The sequence below is a fragment of the Enoplosus armatus genome, chromosome 20, assembly GCF_043641665.1.
Source record: "Enoplosus armatus isolate fEnoArm2 chromosome 20, fEnoArm2.hap1, whole genome shotgun sequence".
Taxonomy (NCBI): Eukaryota; Metazoa; Chordata; class Actinopteri; order Centrarchiformes; family Enoplosidae; genus Enoplosus; species Enoplosus armatus.
This window is the reverse complement of record NC_092199.1, coordinates 20,073,627-20,091,212: the sequence shown is the minus strand read 5'-3', so window position 1 is coordinate 20,091,212 and position 17,586 is coordinate 20,073,627. Positions and strand designations below refer to the sequence as shown.

General features: G+C 46.5%; 2 protein-coding genes across 2 annotated transcripts in view; one reads left to right on the top strand and one right to left on the bottom strand.

The window, feature by feature from the left end:
- The window catches only part of LOC139302901 (myosin-16), a 48,512-nt gene extending 34,062 nt beyond the window's left edge, over positions 1-14,450 (top strand). The window contains exons 7-23 of the mRNA XM_070926547.1: positions 1,908-1,964; positions 5,493-5,579; positions 6,304-6,549; positions 6,670-6,787; positions 7,529-7,656; positions 7,845-8,041; positions 8,126-8,258; positions 8,351-8,567; positions 9,207-9,343; positions 9,478-9,581; positions 10,371-10,563; positions 10,650-10,853; positions 10,944-11,069; positions 11,160-11,330; positions 11,778-11,978; positions 12,072-12,218; positions 13,065-14,450. Coding sequence (XP_070782648.1) covers positions 1,908-1,964; positions 5,493-5,579; positions 6,304-6,549; positions 6,670-6,787; positions 7,529-7,656; positions 7,845-8,041; positions 8,126-8,258; positions 8,351-8,567; positions 9,207-9,343; positions 9,478-9,581; positions 10,371-10,563; positions 10,650-10,853; positions 10,944-11,069; positions 11,160-11,330; positions 11,778-11,978; positions 12,072-12,218; positions 13,065-13,217 — 2,619 coding nt within the window. The 3' untranslated portion in view covers positions 13,218-14,450. The remainder of the gene's footprint in view (positions 1-1,907; positions 1,965-5,492; positions 5,580-6,303; positions 6,550-6,669; positions 6,788-7,528; positions 7,657-7,844; positions 8,042-8,125; positions 8,259-8,350; positions 8,568-9,206; positions 9,344-9,477; positions 9,582-10,370; positions 10,564-10,649; positions 10,854-10,943; positions 11,070-11,159; positions 11,331-11,777; positions 11,979-12,071; positions 12,219-13,064) is intronic.
- A 2,217-nt stretch (positions 14,451-16,667) lies between these two features.
- gas7b (growth arrest-specific 7b) overlaps positions 16,668-17,586 on the bottom strand; it is a 46,933-nt gene continuing 46,014 nt past the window's right edge. Inside the window, 2 exon segments of the mRNA XM_070927286.1 lie at positions 16,668-16,781; positions 17,483-17,581. Coding sequence (XP_070783387.1) covers positions 16,668-16,781; positions 17,483-17,581 — 213 coding nt within the window.

The window sequence follows — 17,586 nt, the reverse complement described above, 5'->3', positions numbered from 1 at the left end:
GACCTCCAATTTTTTGGGACATTTCCAAGAGACAAACTCCCCCCTTGCGTTAATAATGAAACAAAGATGCTACAACTGCAAGCTCACTCCCCGTCCACACGTGTGTTCATTTTAAGCTCGAAAGTATCTTCTTTTTTTTTTGGGTCATGTTTGGGAGCCTTTTTGGGCGCCGTGTAGCCGGTGAGCGGCTTCCACCACATCAGTGAGCGTGCTGTAGGTGCTGCTGCTGCTGCTGCTGCTGAATGGCCCCCGGGCTTACATGCCATGTCAGACACACTTCCTGACACTGAGACACAGATAGTGGCTGGAGATAGTGCAGAACATGACATGGCTTGGAAAATACATTTTATTGGTGGTGCGAAGCGCGGCTTTGGCACGAGATGAGTGGGCCGGAAATGCACTGTGGGCGATTTGCTTACGTTGGATCCTTCCGGATTGTTTTGACCGCTGCAGCACCAGGAGCATTATGTGCCCACAAATGGTTATTAGAATTATTAATATTAGAACCAGCGGAGGAGGAGAAGGAGGAAGTATTCCCATCCTTCACTTAGAAGTAGCAGTGTGAAAATCCTCCAAGACAAGTAAAAGCCCTGCTCCGATCATATGTAAAAAAAAATGTACCCTTGTGAGTGTCATACTGTTGTATATTATATTATATTACATTATTAATGCATTCATGTGTAAGTAGCAGTCACACTGTTGTAGCTAGTTGGTCATCTCCTGTTGGGTAGCTTCATCTTGAAAAATACATCGTATTTTATAAACTCATCATATATATTTTGTGTGTAAAAATCTTAATTTGCAAAGTAACTAGTTACTGTACCTGTAAATGTACTTATTCACCTTCCACCGCCGACTGTAACTAGTAGTTTTAAGTATTGTAACTACTACAAAATCAATTGCAACATTTTGTAGATTTGTGAGCCTGAGAAGGATGAATTTCATTTCTATAACGGGCCACAAAGTGAGCGTAAGAGGACGAAAGGACTTTATCAACTGTTGCTCTAACTGTGACACATCTGTAAGTATGTGTGTGTAAACAGTTAATAACACATTCATTACACCTTAGTAACTTATTATAGCAGTTGGTAAAACATAGTTGGTAACATGTCTGATGTCTTTAGTAGGTTGAAACACATTTATAAACAGTTTTATACACGTGAATGATTTGTTACTAAAATATTGTTTGTTTGTTTTTTTAAATATTTGTAATATATATATACATATATATATATATATATGTATATATATACCTTATTTAACCAGGATATGGCCTCACAGAGATTTAAAATGTATTTTACAGGAGTGGTCAAGATAGCAGCAACATAAAGTTATATATATATATATATACATATATATATATATATATATATATATAAAACTCATTTTAACAGCTACACTGTGTATTCAGTGAAGCTGCCTGGGAGAAGCGTTGCTGCCTTCCAGCCAGAACTGTGAAACCAAGAGAAAGCAAAAAAAAACAATGCACAAGAATTCCTAGAATGTCATGAAAATGGCACCGGTGCTTCTTTTTCGCCTCGCTGACCGGACACAGCAGACCCAGCCCTGGGTCAGAATACAGATAATGATGGTGACTACAGACATTCTTGCACTAAATTGCTACCTGAGGGAAAAAAAAAGAAAATGCCCAAGGCGCGCCAAATCCCCCAGAGAAAGCGGCGTGCATGGAGCCCGGCTCGCCGCACACCAAGTGCTGCCCCTGAAATAGCAAACAATCTGCGGAGGTGACGCCCCATTTGTCCTCTGTCAGAATGATATAGGCACTCTGAAAAACCAGAGGATAACAGCTCAACTTCAGATGCCCCAGTCGTATTTTATGCCTTAGTGAAAGCAGGCTGTTATTCTTGTAGCCCCCTCTCACTGAAATCCATTCTCTCTCTCTTCAGGCTCGCATCGAGGAGCTGGAGGAGGAGCTGGAAGCGGAGCGGGCCATGAGAGCCAAGGTATGGTACACACAACACCGCATCTCCCCCGCTGCGTACAACCAAACAAAGGGCGGCGGAGCCCTAAATCTTGTCTGTCAGGCCGCGGCGCAGGTAAGCAGATGCCAGGCGGCTCTGGGAGCGGCTCGGGCTCTGCTGTAAACTTCAGGGCCCTGTGGTGTTCGGGGGGGGGGGATGGCTGCTCTTGTTGGCAGCCACTGGGATACGTGTGTTGGTGCTGCGCCTCTGGTCACCCCCAAACTATGTGCACCTGTGATAATAAACTCGGAGGGGGGGGGGGGGGGGGGGGGGGCCTTGTGTTTCTGATTAACATACAGGGTAACCCCAGAGGCGTAGAGGGACCCCAACATCCTTTTTCCTCTTTCTTATTTCTTATTTTTTCCCAAACTTTCTCTATCCCTCACACACACACACACACACACACCAGTGCACCTTCTGTTTCTAGTAATCCCCGTGCCTTTGCTCCTCGAAGCGAAATCGGAAGGACGGGACATTTTTTTTCGTTTTTTTTCCTCCCGCCTTCCTTTGCACAACTTTCCAAGTCATCTTCTTTGTAATGTAAAAAAAAAAGAAAAGAAGGGGGCTTTCAAAAGCAGCGTCAAATAAAGATAATCTATGAAGGTGGGCTCTTTTTAAGTGCTTGTTGTCTCAAACAAGACGCTCTGAAAGCCTGTGTGTGTATTTAAGCTGCAGAGCCCGGTCACCCCTCTTAAGACCCGACATCCATGTTACAGTAGGCGAAGACGAGAAACGCAAAAAGGTCCATATTTCACCTCGAGTGTTGAACAGAGCGACAAGCGGGCCCGAGGGCATGTTTTGCGCACTTCTCCCCACTCTGGGTGGTAATTCCTAATGGTGCTTGCTTGCTGCCCCCCCCCCCCCCACCAGCCACAGAGCGGTGAAAGAAGCAGGCAGAGACATGCAGGTCTTTATCTGTTCCACAGCCTGCGTCTTCAGAGGAGCTCAAACACGACATACCTCTGCTGCAGACAGGCTCGCCATTGTTAGGCTCTGCTCCTCGGGGCCGCACGGTTGGGGGGAAGATATCATCAGGAGATAGAGGCTGACGGACAGCACCATTTTCCACAGGATCTTCTCCCAACTGGAATGCCAGCCACCCTCACAGACACACACACACACACATCTGTGTACAGTGGAAACACACACATTCAACCAGTATGTAATCTTTAAGACAAACGACATCAATTAGCCTCTATTGAAACCCATACTAAAGAGAGGTGAACTTTAAAGCTGCACTAATTCATATGTTCACATGAACGAGGGGGGGGGGGTCAAATGGCTTCATGTACCACCAAGCGCCCCCCCCCCCCCGTCACCTGTGGGCTGAATGTCCACAACAGGCTAAATGGCACCACGCTGGACGTGTTACAGCTTGTGTTGTAGCTGATGTGGCTAATGTGTTAGCAAACAGTTGCCAGTTTTTACATTTCCAGCAGAACCGGAGCAACATTAGCATTCCTTTGTTGAGTCATGTTTCTGGTGACCTGATAAATGGAAGACCAACATTCACTCTCCTGGATCTGCTTTTGTTTCTGTTTGATCTGTTTTGCTCTTTAGTTGCTGTCTTTGCTGAACCTCAATGTCCAATGGGCAATTCACACCCTCACATTCATTTCAGGGTGCGTCACTGCACCCTATTAATGGTAAATATACCCGGGTGATAGCATAGACAACATTTGGTTTTGGTGTCGCTGTGGTCGGGGTAAGAAGCCCCACTGGAAGCAGTGACTGAAAAGAGACACACTCCTACTCCTTCACGCTCTTGCGCAAAACGAAGATGAGCCTCCCGTCTCAGCGTGCGAATGGGAGTGGGTGGTGTTGGGCGGTGCGGATCCAGAGGAGCTGTTGACTCAAGTCAGCGGTGCGGAGGAGAGCGATGAGTGAGGGCGAGTGCTCGGTGTTAACCTTCTATGCAGAGCCAGGTAGGAGACAGAGATGGGGGGGGGGGGGGGGCTGGAAGAGGAGGCCCCCAGTGAGTATCATCTGTTTTCCCTTGTTCTGCCTGAGGTGTGTGGACTGCTGCTATCAGGGAGGCCTGCGACTCCAGCTTTTACAGACCAGTCTCAACATCTACGGCTGCCTTTTAAAGCAGCTGTAAAAGGTCGGCGTAAAAAAACCAAAAAAACAACAAGGGCCTTTAACTACAGTGTGCTGGCTGTTAGTGCGTGTAATGGCCCGGCATTATAAACTCCCTCCATGTGTGCCATGTGTATCCTTCACACGTTAGCATTTTTATCTGTTTTGTTTAGCTTCTCCAAGCAACAAGTGTATTTTGTATTTATTTTGATGTAAGGTATCAAGTTTTATTATACTGCGTATTATACTGGTATAAAATTCAGTTTGAGTTTGAGCCAGTATATATATATATTAGCTAATATATTGAAGGTACTTTTTGTCAAGGTTTATTTAATCTGAAATAGCAATGCAACTTCCTGTTTGATGGCAATACCACCGCCATTTGACAAAAACTAAAAAGCTTCACAATTTAGAATCGCAAAGGTCTTTAGATCGCACTGCCCAAATTTGAAGTTGAACTGATGAGATGGTAAAAAAAAAAAAAAAAAAGCCGTGAAATTGCACAGCAAATTCAAAATGGCTGACTTCCTGTTGGGGTTTCGCGTATGGCTCCAAGAAGTCTTGGGATGTTACATGGAGACCAAAACAGAGCTAAAGGGAGAGTGAAGTTTGAACTGTAAGTGAACGTCACTGCTGCTCCATGTCCATGCTGGCCGTGTCAACAGACAAAATAGTTTGCTAACACTTTAGCCACGTTAGCAAGTTTGATCTCGCATTCATCTGGTGGCCAGAAACGCGCCCTCAAATGAATGCAGTCTCGCGCCACACCACCTGCATGTATTAATAGGAAACTGTTTTTTTTGCCAACATCTTAGCCATACCGACTTTATAAGGTGATAATATGCCAGTGGGGTGTTTACAGCCCGTTAAGCTGTCCCCAAGTAGGCGAAAAAGAAGGGCTATTAACAGCTTGTAAAATAGATCAAAATCTAGCATCAACACGAGCAAGACTAAAAGCAGCATGGCTTAACTTTGTTGGACGTGGGGCGGTGAACGGAGCTTTGGAGAACTCACTCAGACAGGAAACAGGAGTCCACAAACGGAATATTTTGACTGTGTGACGGCGGCTAACCCCTGTATCGCTCCGATTGGGTACCAGCTACTCTCCTGACTTCTGACCTCAGGAGAGATCACTTCCCCTCGTGGGCTGTCAATCATACGGATCTCCCGGTGGTTAAACATCCTGTCCTCGTAGGTGGGATCGCTTTAGGGCCAGAATAGATGGAGGTCCTCTGCCTGAAGTGTGTTCAGCAACACATTTAATTTGACAGGGGATCAGTCCATTGTGATCATGTACACTGTGCCACGACAGAAAAACGGAATGGTTTTGCCCCGGCGTAATATTGAATCATAATGAAATAAATCTGAGTTTAGTATCAAGTCGAACGCTTGATGTTTCTTACTGTTCTTGAACTGCTCTGTTTTTGGCAGGTTGAGAAGCAGAGAGCAGATCTGACCAGAGAACTGGATGATCTCACTGACCGACTGGAGGAAGCAGGAGGGGTCACCGCCTCCCAGGTAAACTATATACATTCTACCAGACATTCACACACTTTAACTTTGGTTTGAGGTTGCACTAGATTTAGATTATATGCTTTAATGCTTTCTCGCAGAAAATTAGACGTGAAGATTTATAGGCTACCACACTGGAAAAGGGGGAAAACATTAACATTGTTTTTTGTTTTATATTTGCAGGGTGTTACGTGCCGGAACTATTTAGTAGTAGTCTGGCAGATAACGGGCCCCCCCCCCCCCCCCCCGTAAGCGTGTTGATTAGTGAGTTTTGGAGGCGCTGGTTGGCCAGAGCCAGGCTAGCTGTTTCTCCCCCTCTCTCCAGTCTTGATGCTAAGCTAAGCTAACCGTCTCCTGGCTCATATAAACAGGCAGTTATCAGATAACTCTCGGCAAGAAAACAAATATTTGCCTCGGATTCATTCCTCAATATGTGAAGCTGCTGAAGAGTTTTCCCCAAGAGTTTTCGGACTGGCCCCATGTAATCGAGACAAATGTGGCAGCGCATTACCATCATCTTGGCTTTCAACAGTTGTGACATCAGCTGGCAATGTTCTTTTCTGCTGAATTTAGAGCCGTCATTTAGAATGAGTCATTTAGGACATTTTGGCACATTAGGACATACGCAGTACATTATACAAAAATGATCCTCTGGGTGCCTTGCCTTGCAACTTGGGGAGCATGCAAGTTGCAGCCTTAAATCCAGAACTTTACATATGTGATTGAACAGATGGAGGTGAACAAGAAGCGAGAGGCTGAGCTGCAGCGCCTGAGGCGAGACCTGGAGGAGTCCTCGGTCCAGTCGGAGGCGCTGGCCGCGTCTCTGAGGAAGCGGCACGGCGATGCTGTGGCGGAGCTGAGCGAGCACTGCGAGGCTCTGCAGCGGGCCAGGGCCAAGCTGGAGAAGGAGAAGCAGAACCTGAGGATGGAGGTGGACGAGCTGGCCGCCTCCCTGGACAGTCTGCAGAAGGCCAAGGTCAGGAAGTTAGCTCACGGTGTGCCATTTTTAAACAAGCCAGCAACGCCAAGGCTTATGTGACTTGTGAGTGTAACATCACGTGTGGCGTCGCCGTGTTTTTTTGTTGTTGTGCTGCAGACGTCCTCAGAAAGCCAGACGAAGAAGCTGGAGGAGCAGCTGTCAGAGGCCAACAGGAGGGGAGACGACCTGCAGAGGGCCCTGACTGAGCTCAGCGTGGCCAAGCACAGACTCACAGGTACAGTGGAACCCGGTTCCTGTGCCTGCCTGCTTATCCAAAGGGGCCAGGCAGAGAGTCAGTCCGTGAATCAGGCAGGCAGGTGCACTAACCGGGTATCAGAGGCTCAAAAGCAATGGCATGACGCAACAAAACAACACTGGGGGAGAAGGGGCTGGTACACGTGCTGACGGGGGCCGATGAGGGAAAGTGCAAACAGGTGAGCAGGTGAATGAGAGAGTCAGGTGACTGGAACTGGTGGGAAAGTGTGAGGGCATCTGGTGGACAGGTAGAGAATGGCAACAAAGGGGCCTGGGGGAGTGGGAATGTGGCGATGAGGGAGGGGAGCAGAGAGGCAATTACAGCTCAGATCCTATTTGTTCAAGTCATCTCACGTACAGTTTCTTCAGCGTCTGACCCAAGCTGGGCTTTTTTTTGCCGTCTTTTGCCTTTTTATGGCCCCATAAAACTACATTTCAAATCTTCAAAAGCATTCGCGATAAATTAAAGAAGAAGAAGAAGAAGAAGACGGCAGGCTAGCAAATATGGACGTAAACAATGCGCGATTTAAAATATTTCAAAATAAAAAAATGCCTTGTGTCGTCTGCTGTTGCAACCAAACGGAGACAACCACGATTACAAAATAAATCACATTGTGCGCTTAGTTGTGTGTGTATATCGCTACAGAACCTGGTGCTTTAACACCTCCCGTCTGCTACAGTGTGTCGATATTAAACCCGCGTTCTTGTGCGTCCCCGACAGCTGATAATGCGGACGTGGGCCGGCAGATGGAGGAGGCCGAGAGCAGAGTCAGCCAGCTGAGCCGCTCCAAGAGTCTGCTCCAAGCCCAGCTGGAGGAACTGAAGAAACAACTGGACGAGGAGGTCAAGGTCAGTGTGTGTGTGTGTGTGTGTGTGGACGCCTGAGAACAAAGACTGCTTCATTGACATTGTTGGCGATTACGACAAGTAATAAAGAACTTGAGAACTTCAAAACAAGAAATCCAGTATGCAAATGAACGCTTGTGCTTGCTCACCCGCTCCTACGTTCACACGCCTCTCTCCGGTTCGGCTGCCAGTGCAAGCAGGCGGTCGGCGGCAGTCTGAGCTCAGTGCGGCAGGAGTGCGAGGTGCTGAAGGAGCAGCTGGAGGAGGAGCAGGAGAGCAAGCAGGAGCTGCAGCGCCTCGTCTCCAAACTCAACAGCGAGGTGACGCACTGGAGGACCAAGCACGAGTCGGACACCATCCAGCACGCCGACGAGCTGGAGGACACCAAGTGCGTTGTGTTGATACTGGCCCGTTCGACAACTCTGAATGGTATCTCAGTGGTCCAACTCATGTGTGTGTGTGTGTGTCACAGGAAGAAGCTAGCAGCCAGGCTTCAGGAGGCTGAGGAGGCCGTGGAAGCCACCCAAGCTAAATGTTCCTCGCTGGAGAAAACCAAACAGAGGTTGCAGGGAGAGGTGGAGGAGCTGTGCATGGACCTGGAGAAGGTAGAGCAGGAGCAGGCGTGTTTATTTTATTTTTTTCCGAGTACGGTATTTTATTTTTTTTCCGAGTTGAGCACGGTGTTCCCCTGTCCCAGGCCAGCGGCTGCGGCCAGACTCTGGATAAGAAGCAGCGGGTCCTGGAGAAGCAGCTCGGGGACTGGAAGCAGAAGTGCGAGGAGCTGGTGGCCGAGGTGGAGGGCTGCCAGAAGGAGAGCCGGCAACACGCCAGCGAGCTCTTCAAGCTCAAGACGGCCCATGAAGAGGCGCTGGAGCAGCTGGAGGCCCTACGCAGGGAGAACAAGGCCTACCAGGGTATGAGACTACACATGTGAGGGATCGGGGGCTGGAGCTTCGAGCAGGTTTTGTGGAATAGTTTGACATTTTGGGAAAAATATAAAAATACGTATTCGTTTTCTTGCTGAGAGTCAAGACAAGAAAATTACTACTTTCATATCTGTTTAAGTACAGAAGTGGAGCCAGGAGGCTATTAGCTTAGCTTAGCTTAGCATAAAGACTGGAAGCAAGGGGTAGCAGCTAGCCTGACTCTGTCCAAAGATTAAAACGACTACCAACACATCTAAAGCTCACTAATTATGATGTCGTAACTCATTGGTTTAAGCGGTAAACAAACACAGATGTGGAAGATGTGTGGACCAGGTGGCGGGCGAATAGAGAACTCGAGAGAAATAGAGAAATAGCTGTAGCATGCAGCTGAGCAAAACAGTTTACAGATAAATTAATAGAGTTTTAGAGGTGTTGGCAGGTGTGTTTCAGATCTTCGAACAGAGCCAGGCTACCTGTTTTCCCCCTGCTTCCAGCCTTTTACGCTAAGCTAGGCTAATGGCCTCCAGGCTATTAGATGTCAAACCATTCCTCCTTTAAGAGACTCTCGGTCGTAGTAGCTTGAATAGCAACCACGGTTTGATTAGCCTTGTTTTCTTTGTCTGACAGAGGAGGTAGCGGACCTTACAGACCAGCTCTCGGACGGAGGTAAAAGTGTCCACGAGCTCCAGAAAGCAAAGAAGAAGATTGAGATGGAGAAGGAAGAGTTACAGGCCTCACTGGAAGAGTCTGAGGCAGCTTTGGAGGTACGTACTGTTGTATTTTATATTTTATATAGTTATTTAGTTATAAATGAATATAGTTAGGATAACTGCACACACAAATCTCCCTCGGATTTCTATCTCTCCTCTTCCTTCCTTCCTTCCTTCCTTCCTTCCAGGTTGAGGAGACCAAGGTGCTCAGGCTGCAGCTGGAGTTGTCTCAGGCCAAGGGAGACCTGGAGCGCCGACTTCAGGAGAAGGAGGAAGAGATAGAAGCTGCAAGGTACCTCAGCTTCCTCTCAGTCCTACATTTTCACCCCTGAGACTCTCTTTACCGGTGCCACATAGAATGTATACAAGCCTGCCCCGCTGCACGGCTGCTGAGATGTCGTAAAAGGCCGGATGTCCTGTAACTCGTGCTCTTAGCTAAATCTGCCATGTTTGAAATCTCGTCTCAAAGGAATACTTTGAGTTTTTGTGGCTTTGTTTTTGTTAGCCTGTTTCCAGTTTCTATGCTAAGCTAAGCTAACCGGCTGCTGGCTGTGACCTTATACTTAACAGACAGACAGGGTTAGGGTTAGGGTTAACCCTAGACAGGCATTGATCTTCTCTTCTAACTCTCAGCAAGAAAGCAAATACTATGTGTATTATCATCACTTTTTCTGTATTTATTTATTTCTGTTTGTTTTTTAAATGTGTGTTTACTTATTTGATTTTTTTTCTACTAACTAATCTATTATTGTTTACTGCTTTTTACCGCATGTGCCTGTTTTACTGCCGTCTACCGTCTTTGTCTTATTTTCTCTGGGAAGCATTTTGTGTGTCTTGCTTTGAAAGCATAAACTATTATTATTATTATTATTATTTTTACCTGTAGCACTAATGCTCTGTAATTCTCTAACTCTAATTGTTTTTCATCCTGTCCTCTATCTCCCTTTATTCCTTCAACAAAGTCACAGTATGTTGTCTTTAGAGGTAGCGCCTTTCTCGTTAAACTGACCCTGCTTTGCCGTCCCTGCAGCGATACAGTACACTCTTTTTTTTCAATCCATCCCTCTTCCCCCTCTGCCAGAAAAAGCCACCAGAGGGCGCTGGAGTCCCTGCAAGCCAGTCTGGATGTGGAGGTGAAAGGCAAAGCGGAGGGACTGAAGCTGAAGAAGAAACAGGAGGCGGACATCAACGAGCTGGAGCTGCAGGTGGACCTGCTCACTAAGAACAACGCGGAGCTCGGCAAGAACAGCAAGAAGATGCAGCAGCAGATCAAGGTCTGGTGATGTCTTGACAGCAGGGGTCCGAAATGGTCTTCCCTCCTCAGGAGGTGTACCTACTGAATGTACTGTCCCTGTCCCAGGAGCTGCAGGCCCAGCTGGAGGAGGAGGTCCGGAGCCACGAGGAGCGCAGGGAGGAGCAGGCGGCCGCGGAGCGACGCTGCGCCCTGTTGGTCGGCGAGGGGGAGGAGACTCGCGCTGCCCTGGAGAGCGCAGAGAGGGCCCGCAAGGCCCTGGAGACCGAGCTGCTGGAGGCCAACGAGAAATACAGCGACCTCAACAACCAGGTGATACACAGGGGCTCTTTGCTTTGAGGCATTTGCTAAAAATCGAACAAAGATCAGACTCCCTCAATGTTTTTCTTTGCGTGGGTTCAGTTCCAGTCGGCCCTGAGCGGGAGGAGGAAGCTGGAGGTGGATCTCCAGACGCTGCAGCAAGAGCACGAGGAGCTGCAAGGAGAGCTGCGAGGACTCACGGACAAGACCAAGAAGGCCGGCTGCGAGGTAAAGGGCAACCGCATTTCACGGAGATGTTACAGAAGCTCATGTCATTTGAAATAGCGCTCTCTAAGTGGACGGCATGATGTCTTTCAGTTGGCGCGAGTCGGGGAGGAGCTGCGCCTGGAGCAGGAGCACACGCTCCACCTGGAGAGAGTGAAGAAAGGCCTGGAGGCGCAGATCAAAGACATGAGCGGCCGGCTGGACGAGGCCGAGCAGATGGCCCTGAAAGGAGGCAAGAAGATCATCCAGAAGCTGGAGGGAAAGGTACGGAGGCACAGAGGTGTCGGTCGGTCCGGTTTGGCAATACTTCGGTCCAGAGCACGTTGTCCCCTCTGAGCCTTTCCTTTAGCGCCACTGCTAGGCCAAAATCTCCACTCATATCAAACATATCAAAATCTAGAAAAAGGAAAACACACGTGTTCCTCCTTCACTGAATTGTAGCTGTGTACTCTAGTAGTAGTAGTAGTAGTAGTAGTAGTAAGAGTACTAAAAGGGAGACCTCACAGTAAGTCTTGATCATGTGGAGGTGATTTTAAACTTTGGTTTATTACATCTTGGGTTTCATATTTTATAATTCTGGTCATCGGTTATGATGACGCTGGTTAGACGCAGACTTTTTGTTCCAAATTTTGTAGAGATAACCCTCATGAATGTAAACCCCCCCGTACACAAACGAAGTAACATCTGCTGAGCGGCCTGTCGTGCGTGCAGGTGAAGGAGCTGGAGCTGGAGCTGGACTCGGAGCAGAAGCGGCACGCTGAGACGGTGAAGACGCTGCGCAAGAACGAGCGGCGGCTGAAAGAGCTGCTGTTTCAGTCGGAGGAGGACCAGAAGAACCAGCAGCGGATGCAGGAGCTGGTGGAGCGGCTGCAGAACAAGATGAAGGCCTACAAGCGACAAGTGGAGGAGGCTGTACGTCACCCCCCCCCCCCGTTACTGACATACAGGATGCGTCCCTCTGTGATATTTTTGTCTTGTTTTGATCATGCCCTGTTGTCGCCGCAGGAGGAGCAAGCGAACATGAACTTGGCAAAGTACAGGAAGACCGTCCACGAGCTGGACGACGCTGAGGAGCGGGCCGACATCGCAGAGTCGGCACTCACCAAGATCAGGACCAAGAACAGAGGCAGCTTCGGCAAGGGATACTCCTCTGTGAGTAGCCACTGAACCCCCCCCTCCTCATCAAATAAAAAAAAACCAAAACATTTATTTTTCTATTTACTTCCTACAGGTGGAAAAGGTTCAGCACTATACTGTAATATATTAAAGTTTATAGTTTTAGTTTATAGGAAAGTCAAGAATACCTCAGAAGTACATTGATACATTTTAAATGAAATGATATTATAGTTTTAGAATCACAAGACATGGTGCTGAACTGTACTGACGTAGAGCTGAAAATGTACTTCCTGGATGGTCAGGACGAACTGCAATGGTGACGCCTTAACTTTTCCTCTGGCGCCATCTTCAGGTCGAAGCGCATTATTTGTCCAGTACTCTGGTTTATGAGCGAATGCCTGCCAGACTACTGATAGTCCCATCAGCCACAGCTGTACTCAAATATTAGCACGCCAACAAGCTGAACTAAGATGGCGAACACGGTAAACATTATACATGCAGTGCAGTCAACATTGTGAGCTTGTTAGCAGGCTGATGTTAGCATTTAGCTCACAGCACCACTGTTTCTAAATACAGCCTCACAGAGCTGCTAGCGTGACTTCAGACTGTTAGTCTTATAGCTGTAGGTAGTTATCACATTGTTTATAGTATTCTTTATGCTGTAGTATATTCTACTTCATATTGGATTGGATTTTAGTCAAATTAAATGGGTCTATTTAAATTAAACGCAATCACAAAGCATGATTTTTCATGTCTGTCTCACAACACTTGGGCACCTGGCTGTTGTTTTAGGACAGACTTGGGTAAGATAATAATCATAATCATGAACCCCCCCCCCAGTACCTCTGATTTTGACGAGCAACCATGTCTGCACTCCACCAGGGTTACAGCACTCCATACCCAGGCCTGGTCAGGTCACCCAGCTCCGTGGGCTCGGAGGGCAGAGGGGAGAAGATCCTCAACGACGACAACGAGTCCGTCAGCTCCCTCATCCCGGCGTATCTCGACTCCCTGAAGAAGCTCATGATCGACTAGAAACACATCTTTAATAACACACTCCTGCTTTAATCCAACACACTTTTATACCCACTTCATAATGTAATATTTGTATGTAAAAACAGATTGAATATGGAAAACTGTATGTGTTCCAAAATCCTGCTTAAAGGTGACACTTTATTACGAGCAGTTAGAGGTCATTTAGCCTGTAAGCTGTCAGTTACAGTAATTATGAACGACACAAAATCATTTTGTCACTCATCTATTGTTAGTCATTACAGAAAGATTTGAAGCTGATAATGCAATTTATGAACGCACGCTATCCAAACAATGTCGTCTCTACTCACATTTTGAAATATTAAAATAATGAAATAAGAAACCATTTATTCGACAATTCCTCACCATTAAATCAACATAGAGAATCTAAAACTGCAGTTAATGCTAGCCAAATCAGACAAGCCCTCACCTGTGCACTAGGGTGAATGAAACGTTTAGCAAACCGCTACGGACTGGAGGGTGGAGGTAATGTACGAAGCAAGCACCATATTCTACAACTTTAAATAACTTGTAGCTTTAGTAACATTTCCCATTAGCTAGTGCGGCAGAACAATGGGGCTGGCAAACGTGTAGGCTTTGAGGCAACAAGGCTAGGCTAAGCAAGGTTAGCCCAGAAGTCTGGGTTAGCGAGCTAGCGTTCCTGACGGTGATATTCCGAAGAACGCGAAACATTCCGAACACAACTTTATATACTTGAAGCTACAACTCACACTTCTGCATGCTAAATATGTAGCCAATATTTCTATACATGAAAAATTGGCTTTCGGTGCATACCGGTTCAAACTAGCGTAGCTCACCGTGTGCGTCAAGTACATTTGAGAGGATCTACTGTGTGGTGTAGTATCAACAAATTATATATAAATTACAGACAGTCATTTACATATACATGAATGATTAGCTCATTGTTAACGGATGGCTCATAAATGACTTATGACCACCCATTATTATGAAGTGTTGCCGAGTGAGATATGCAACAAGGTGCTGTCAATACATGGGCTATTTTAGGTCAATAATGAGAAATACGGCGTTAATGTGTTTTCACCTAAACTCTCTGATAAAGTCCAAGTGTATCTCTGAACGTTTTAACCACATCTTTATTATCACCGCCTAAACCTGTAACAAGGCTTGGCCGAGCTATTTTATTGTTGTGAATGTGAAAATGTGTTTTCTTTTTGTTTTTTTTTAGGAAATAAAACTTTTTTTTCTCTCCATTTATTACACGTCTTCCCGTGCCCTTTTTCGATTTTTGGACGTCACACAGCTAAAGCTAAAACAAACCACAAAAAGGAGCGCCCGTTATGACATAAGATACATGTTTTCATTTTATTCATGAAAAATGCCAACCATCAGCGGTTAATGTACAAAAGCATCTCAATCCTCTCCTCTCAACGGTCAAGTAATACTAAGCAGTAATACTGGACAAGACATGGTGGTAAAAGAGCATTTTGTACAACTTGAACATTAAGCCTCGGCAGCACTGACACTGAATCCAACTGCAGCAACTGACTTGTATTTCCAAAAGTGTAGGATGTTTAAGAGGGCTGTTATTTCTATTGCATATAAAACACTTTCATATATTATCAGCACCAAATTTCTGAATATCATACGTCTTTTTGTGAGATTCTACTATTTACTGTATTTTACATCCTCCACTCTACTGCCTCCCTTTCATTGCAAATCACACATCCCATATATTTACACCAGGCTGCCCGTGAACAGAACCGCAACACTCCCAGCTTCAGTAATAAAATGCCTAACAAGTAAGTTCTCTATAGAATTTAGAACATTTTCAAATGAACGGCAACTTACAGTATATCCATTTAAAAAAATAATTTGGGTATAAAGTGCAACTGGCTGATTTTTAATTCTTATTAGGAATGTAGTAAAACGGGTCAAAATGAAATGAGTTTTGATTTTCGTCCCCAGCAATTGACCGTTAACTGAAACCCCCGACCCCGAACAATGAATGTCAGCAACTGACAATCATAGATTAGCAACCGTAGCGAGGCACGGCAGGCCTGTCAAGCTTTGGATTTCTCTTTAATAACAGCGATACTCCCTATCTGAACAGTGTGTTTATCTGCTGAGCTGCCAGCGTTAGCATGTTACTGCCTAACGTTTGCTTCACTACCATCAGTAGTAACCTAGCGTCATTTCCAAAGACAAGGGGCATGTCATTAGCTAATAATACTATTATGTAATTTTGCAAGGTACATTAAAGAAATGCCTCTTCAGGACTGCAACAGTCACTTCATGGGAGTCAGTGGTGCTACTATATCAGACTTTATGTGCTGGGAAAGTTTACTCCAAAAGATTTCCATGTCTTCGACGTGGAACATCAGCTAGCAAGGATGCTAACGTTTCGTCTGTTAGCTTTAGCCTCTGACCTTTAGCATTGTGTATGGAGTTATTCCATGGATGTATAATGAGACCTGGATACAGCGCCGCTCAGCCTGGCTTCCAGTTTTACCCATTGGACACTTGCGGTATTGCATTGGTATTAAAGCATTTTCCCCGTAGACCACCAGAGGAAACCGTCTGTAAAACTTGTCGACAGGATGCCTCCAACTGCAAACAAGGTCAACCGTGACTCTTTCGACTATGAATTTTTGACCCCTGGAGGTTTCACATTTGTAAAACGTCCCTCGAGCCGAGGAAAATGATTTAAAAACCTGTGACGCGTCACACCTTTTTGGTGTATATATGCCACAGCAGCAATTCTTACTGGACTGAACAGGTGCCATCTTTGGTCCAGTATCCAGTCCTTATAATGCATCCATGGTTTTAGCGTTAGCATTAGCTTACGCTAGCTAAGTACAGCCAATAAAGTCTGCTAGCGACGGTTGTCATTGCAGCCAACTAAATCCAAAATTTAGAAGCATGACAGGCGTACAGTAACAACAGTAACATAGAGGGGGCGGCCCTTAGCAAACAGTCAATACCTGCACGTGGTGGATATTAGAATAAAAATATGATATTATTCTGGTACACAGTAATGTAACACTCTTGGGTCAGAATGCGTTTTGCTTAGTAGCATCTGTTACATCATTTTTGCCAACAACTTGCCGATCTGAAGTCAGAGAATCAGAGAATTACCTCACGGAGCAAAAGCACATACAAACTGCAGCGTGACATAAAGCTATTCAACATTAGCCTACCCCCCCCCCCCCACCCCCAACACTGACATCATCCTCTGCAGGTTGCTGTTGGGATGTGACGCGCCAGTGAGCGCTGACTGATCATCCCGTCAGTCTGTTAGGAGCCACATGTGGAATAGTGGGGGTGGGGGTGCGGGGGTGACGATCCCGGCACAGATGTCATCTCCCAGTCAGACCTCGGGCATGTAGCCTCAGTGTGTCTGAGTGTGAGCTTGGGGGGAGAGGGGGGTGGGGGGGGTGTCAAAGTGTGCAGAGCCGTCACACAGCACCGAGGTCAGATCTCTATGTCCACTGGCCTGACCTCTCCAGTCTTATTCTCCCGCACCCACAGCTCTCTGTCTTTGGCCGGGTCCACACACTGCAGGAGCTGGTCCACCGGCTCCATCGTCTGGGCAAAGAAAGAACAGCAGTCGGTTGAAGCGCCGCAAATGCACACCCACAATGTCTTTGGCTTACCTCGGCTTCAGGTGACGCCGAATGTTTACATCGCTCAGAGGGCTGCAGGTGGAGTAATGGTGGGGCTGATATTTGGTTGCTTTTAATGTATGATACGTATTTATGTACTGTTATGAAGTGTGCAAAATACAAAGGTATTCTGCAGCCAGGCATAAGACACTGTATTACTGCAAATACAAGTGTAGCAGATGTAGCAATAACTGAGTCTTGGCTGAGACATTTGACATCAGATTTTGCATGTAGTGTGTCTCTCATTTCAAATTTGTTTTCTTGCCTCTTGGCCTGTTTATGTTCCGCTGTTAACGTGTGAGTTATCGACAAAGTTTTGCCTCCCAAACATTTTAGCTTCCTGCATTTAGTACAAACACACATTTTCCTTGACGTTTACATCTACTTTGTAAAAAATCAAAGTTTATTGATCAAAATTTCTTTTGACCCCCCCCCCCGGACCTGCCCGCATATCACCATTTCAATGTGTGGAAGCGTGTTGGCTCTTACACCACAGGTGATAAAATGGTGTACACACACCTTACAGCGAGGTAAGTGAATGTCAGTTCTACATGTGGATGAGGCAACACACCCTCTGCTACTCATCAAAGACTTAGCGCGGAGTGGTTGCCAGCCTGCACTTACACTTTGGTTGAACATGTCCGTCTCGTGCCGGAGGGTGGTGTACTGACACAGGTGCTGTCTGATCATCTCCACCCGCTCCACCTCCAGCCGCTCCAGCTCCTGAG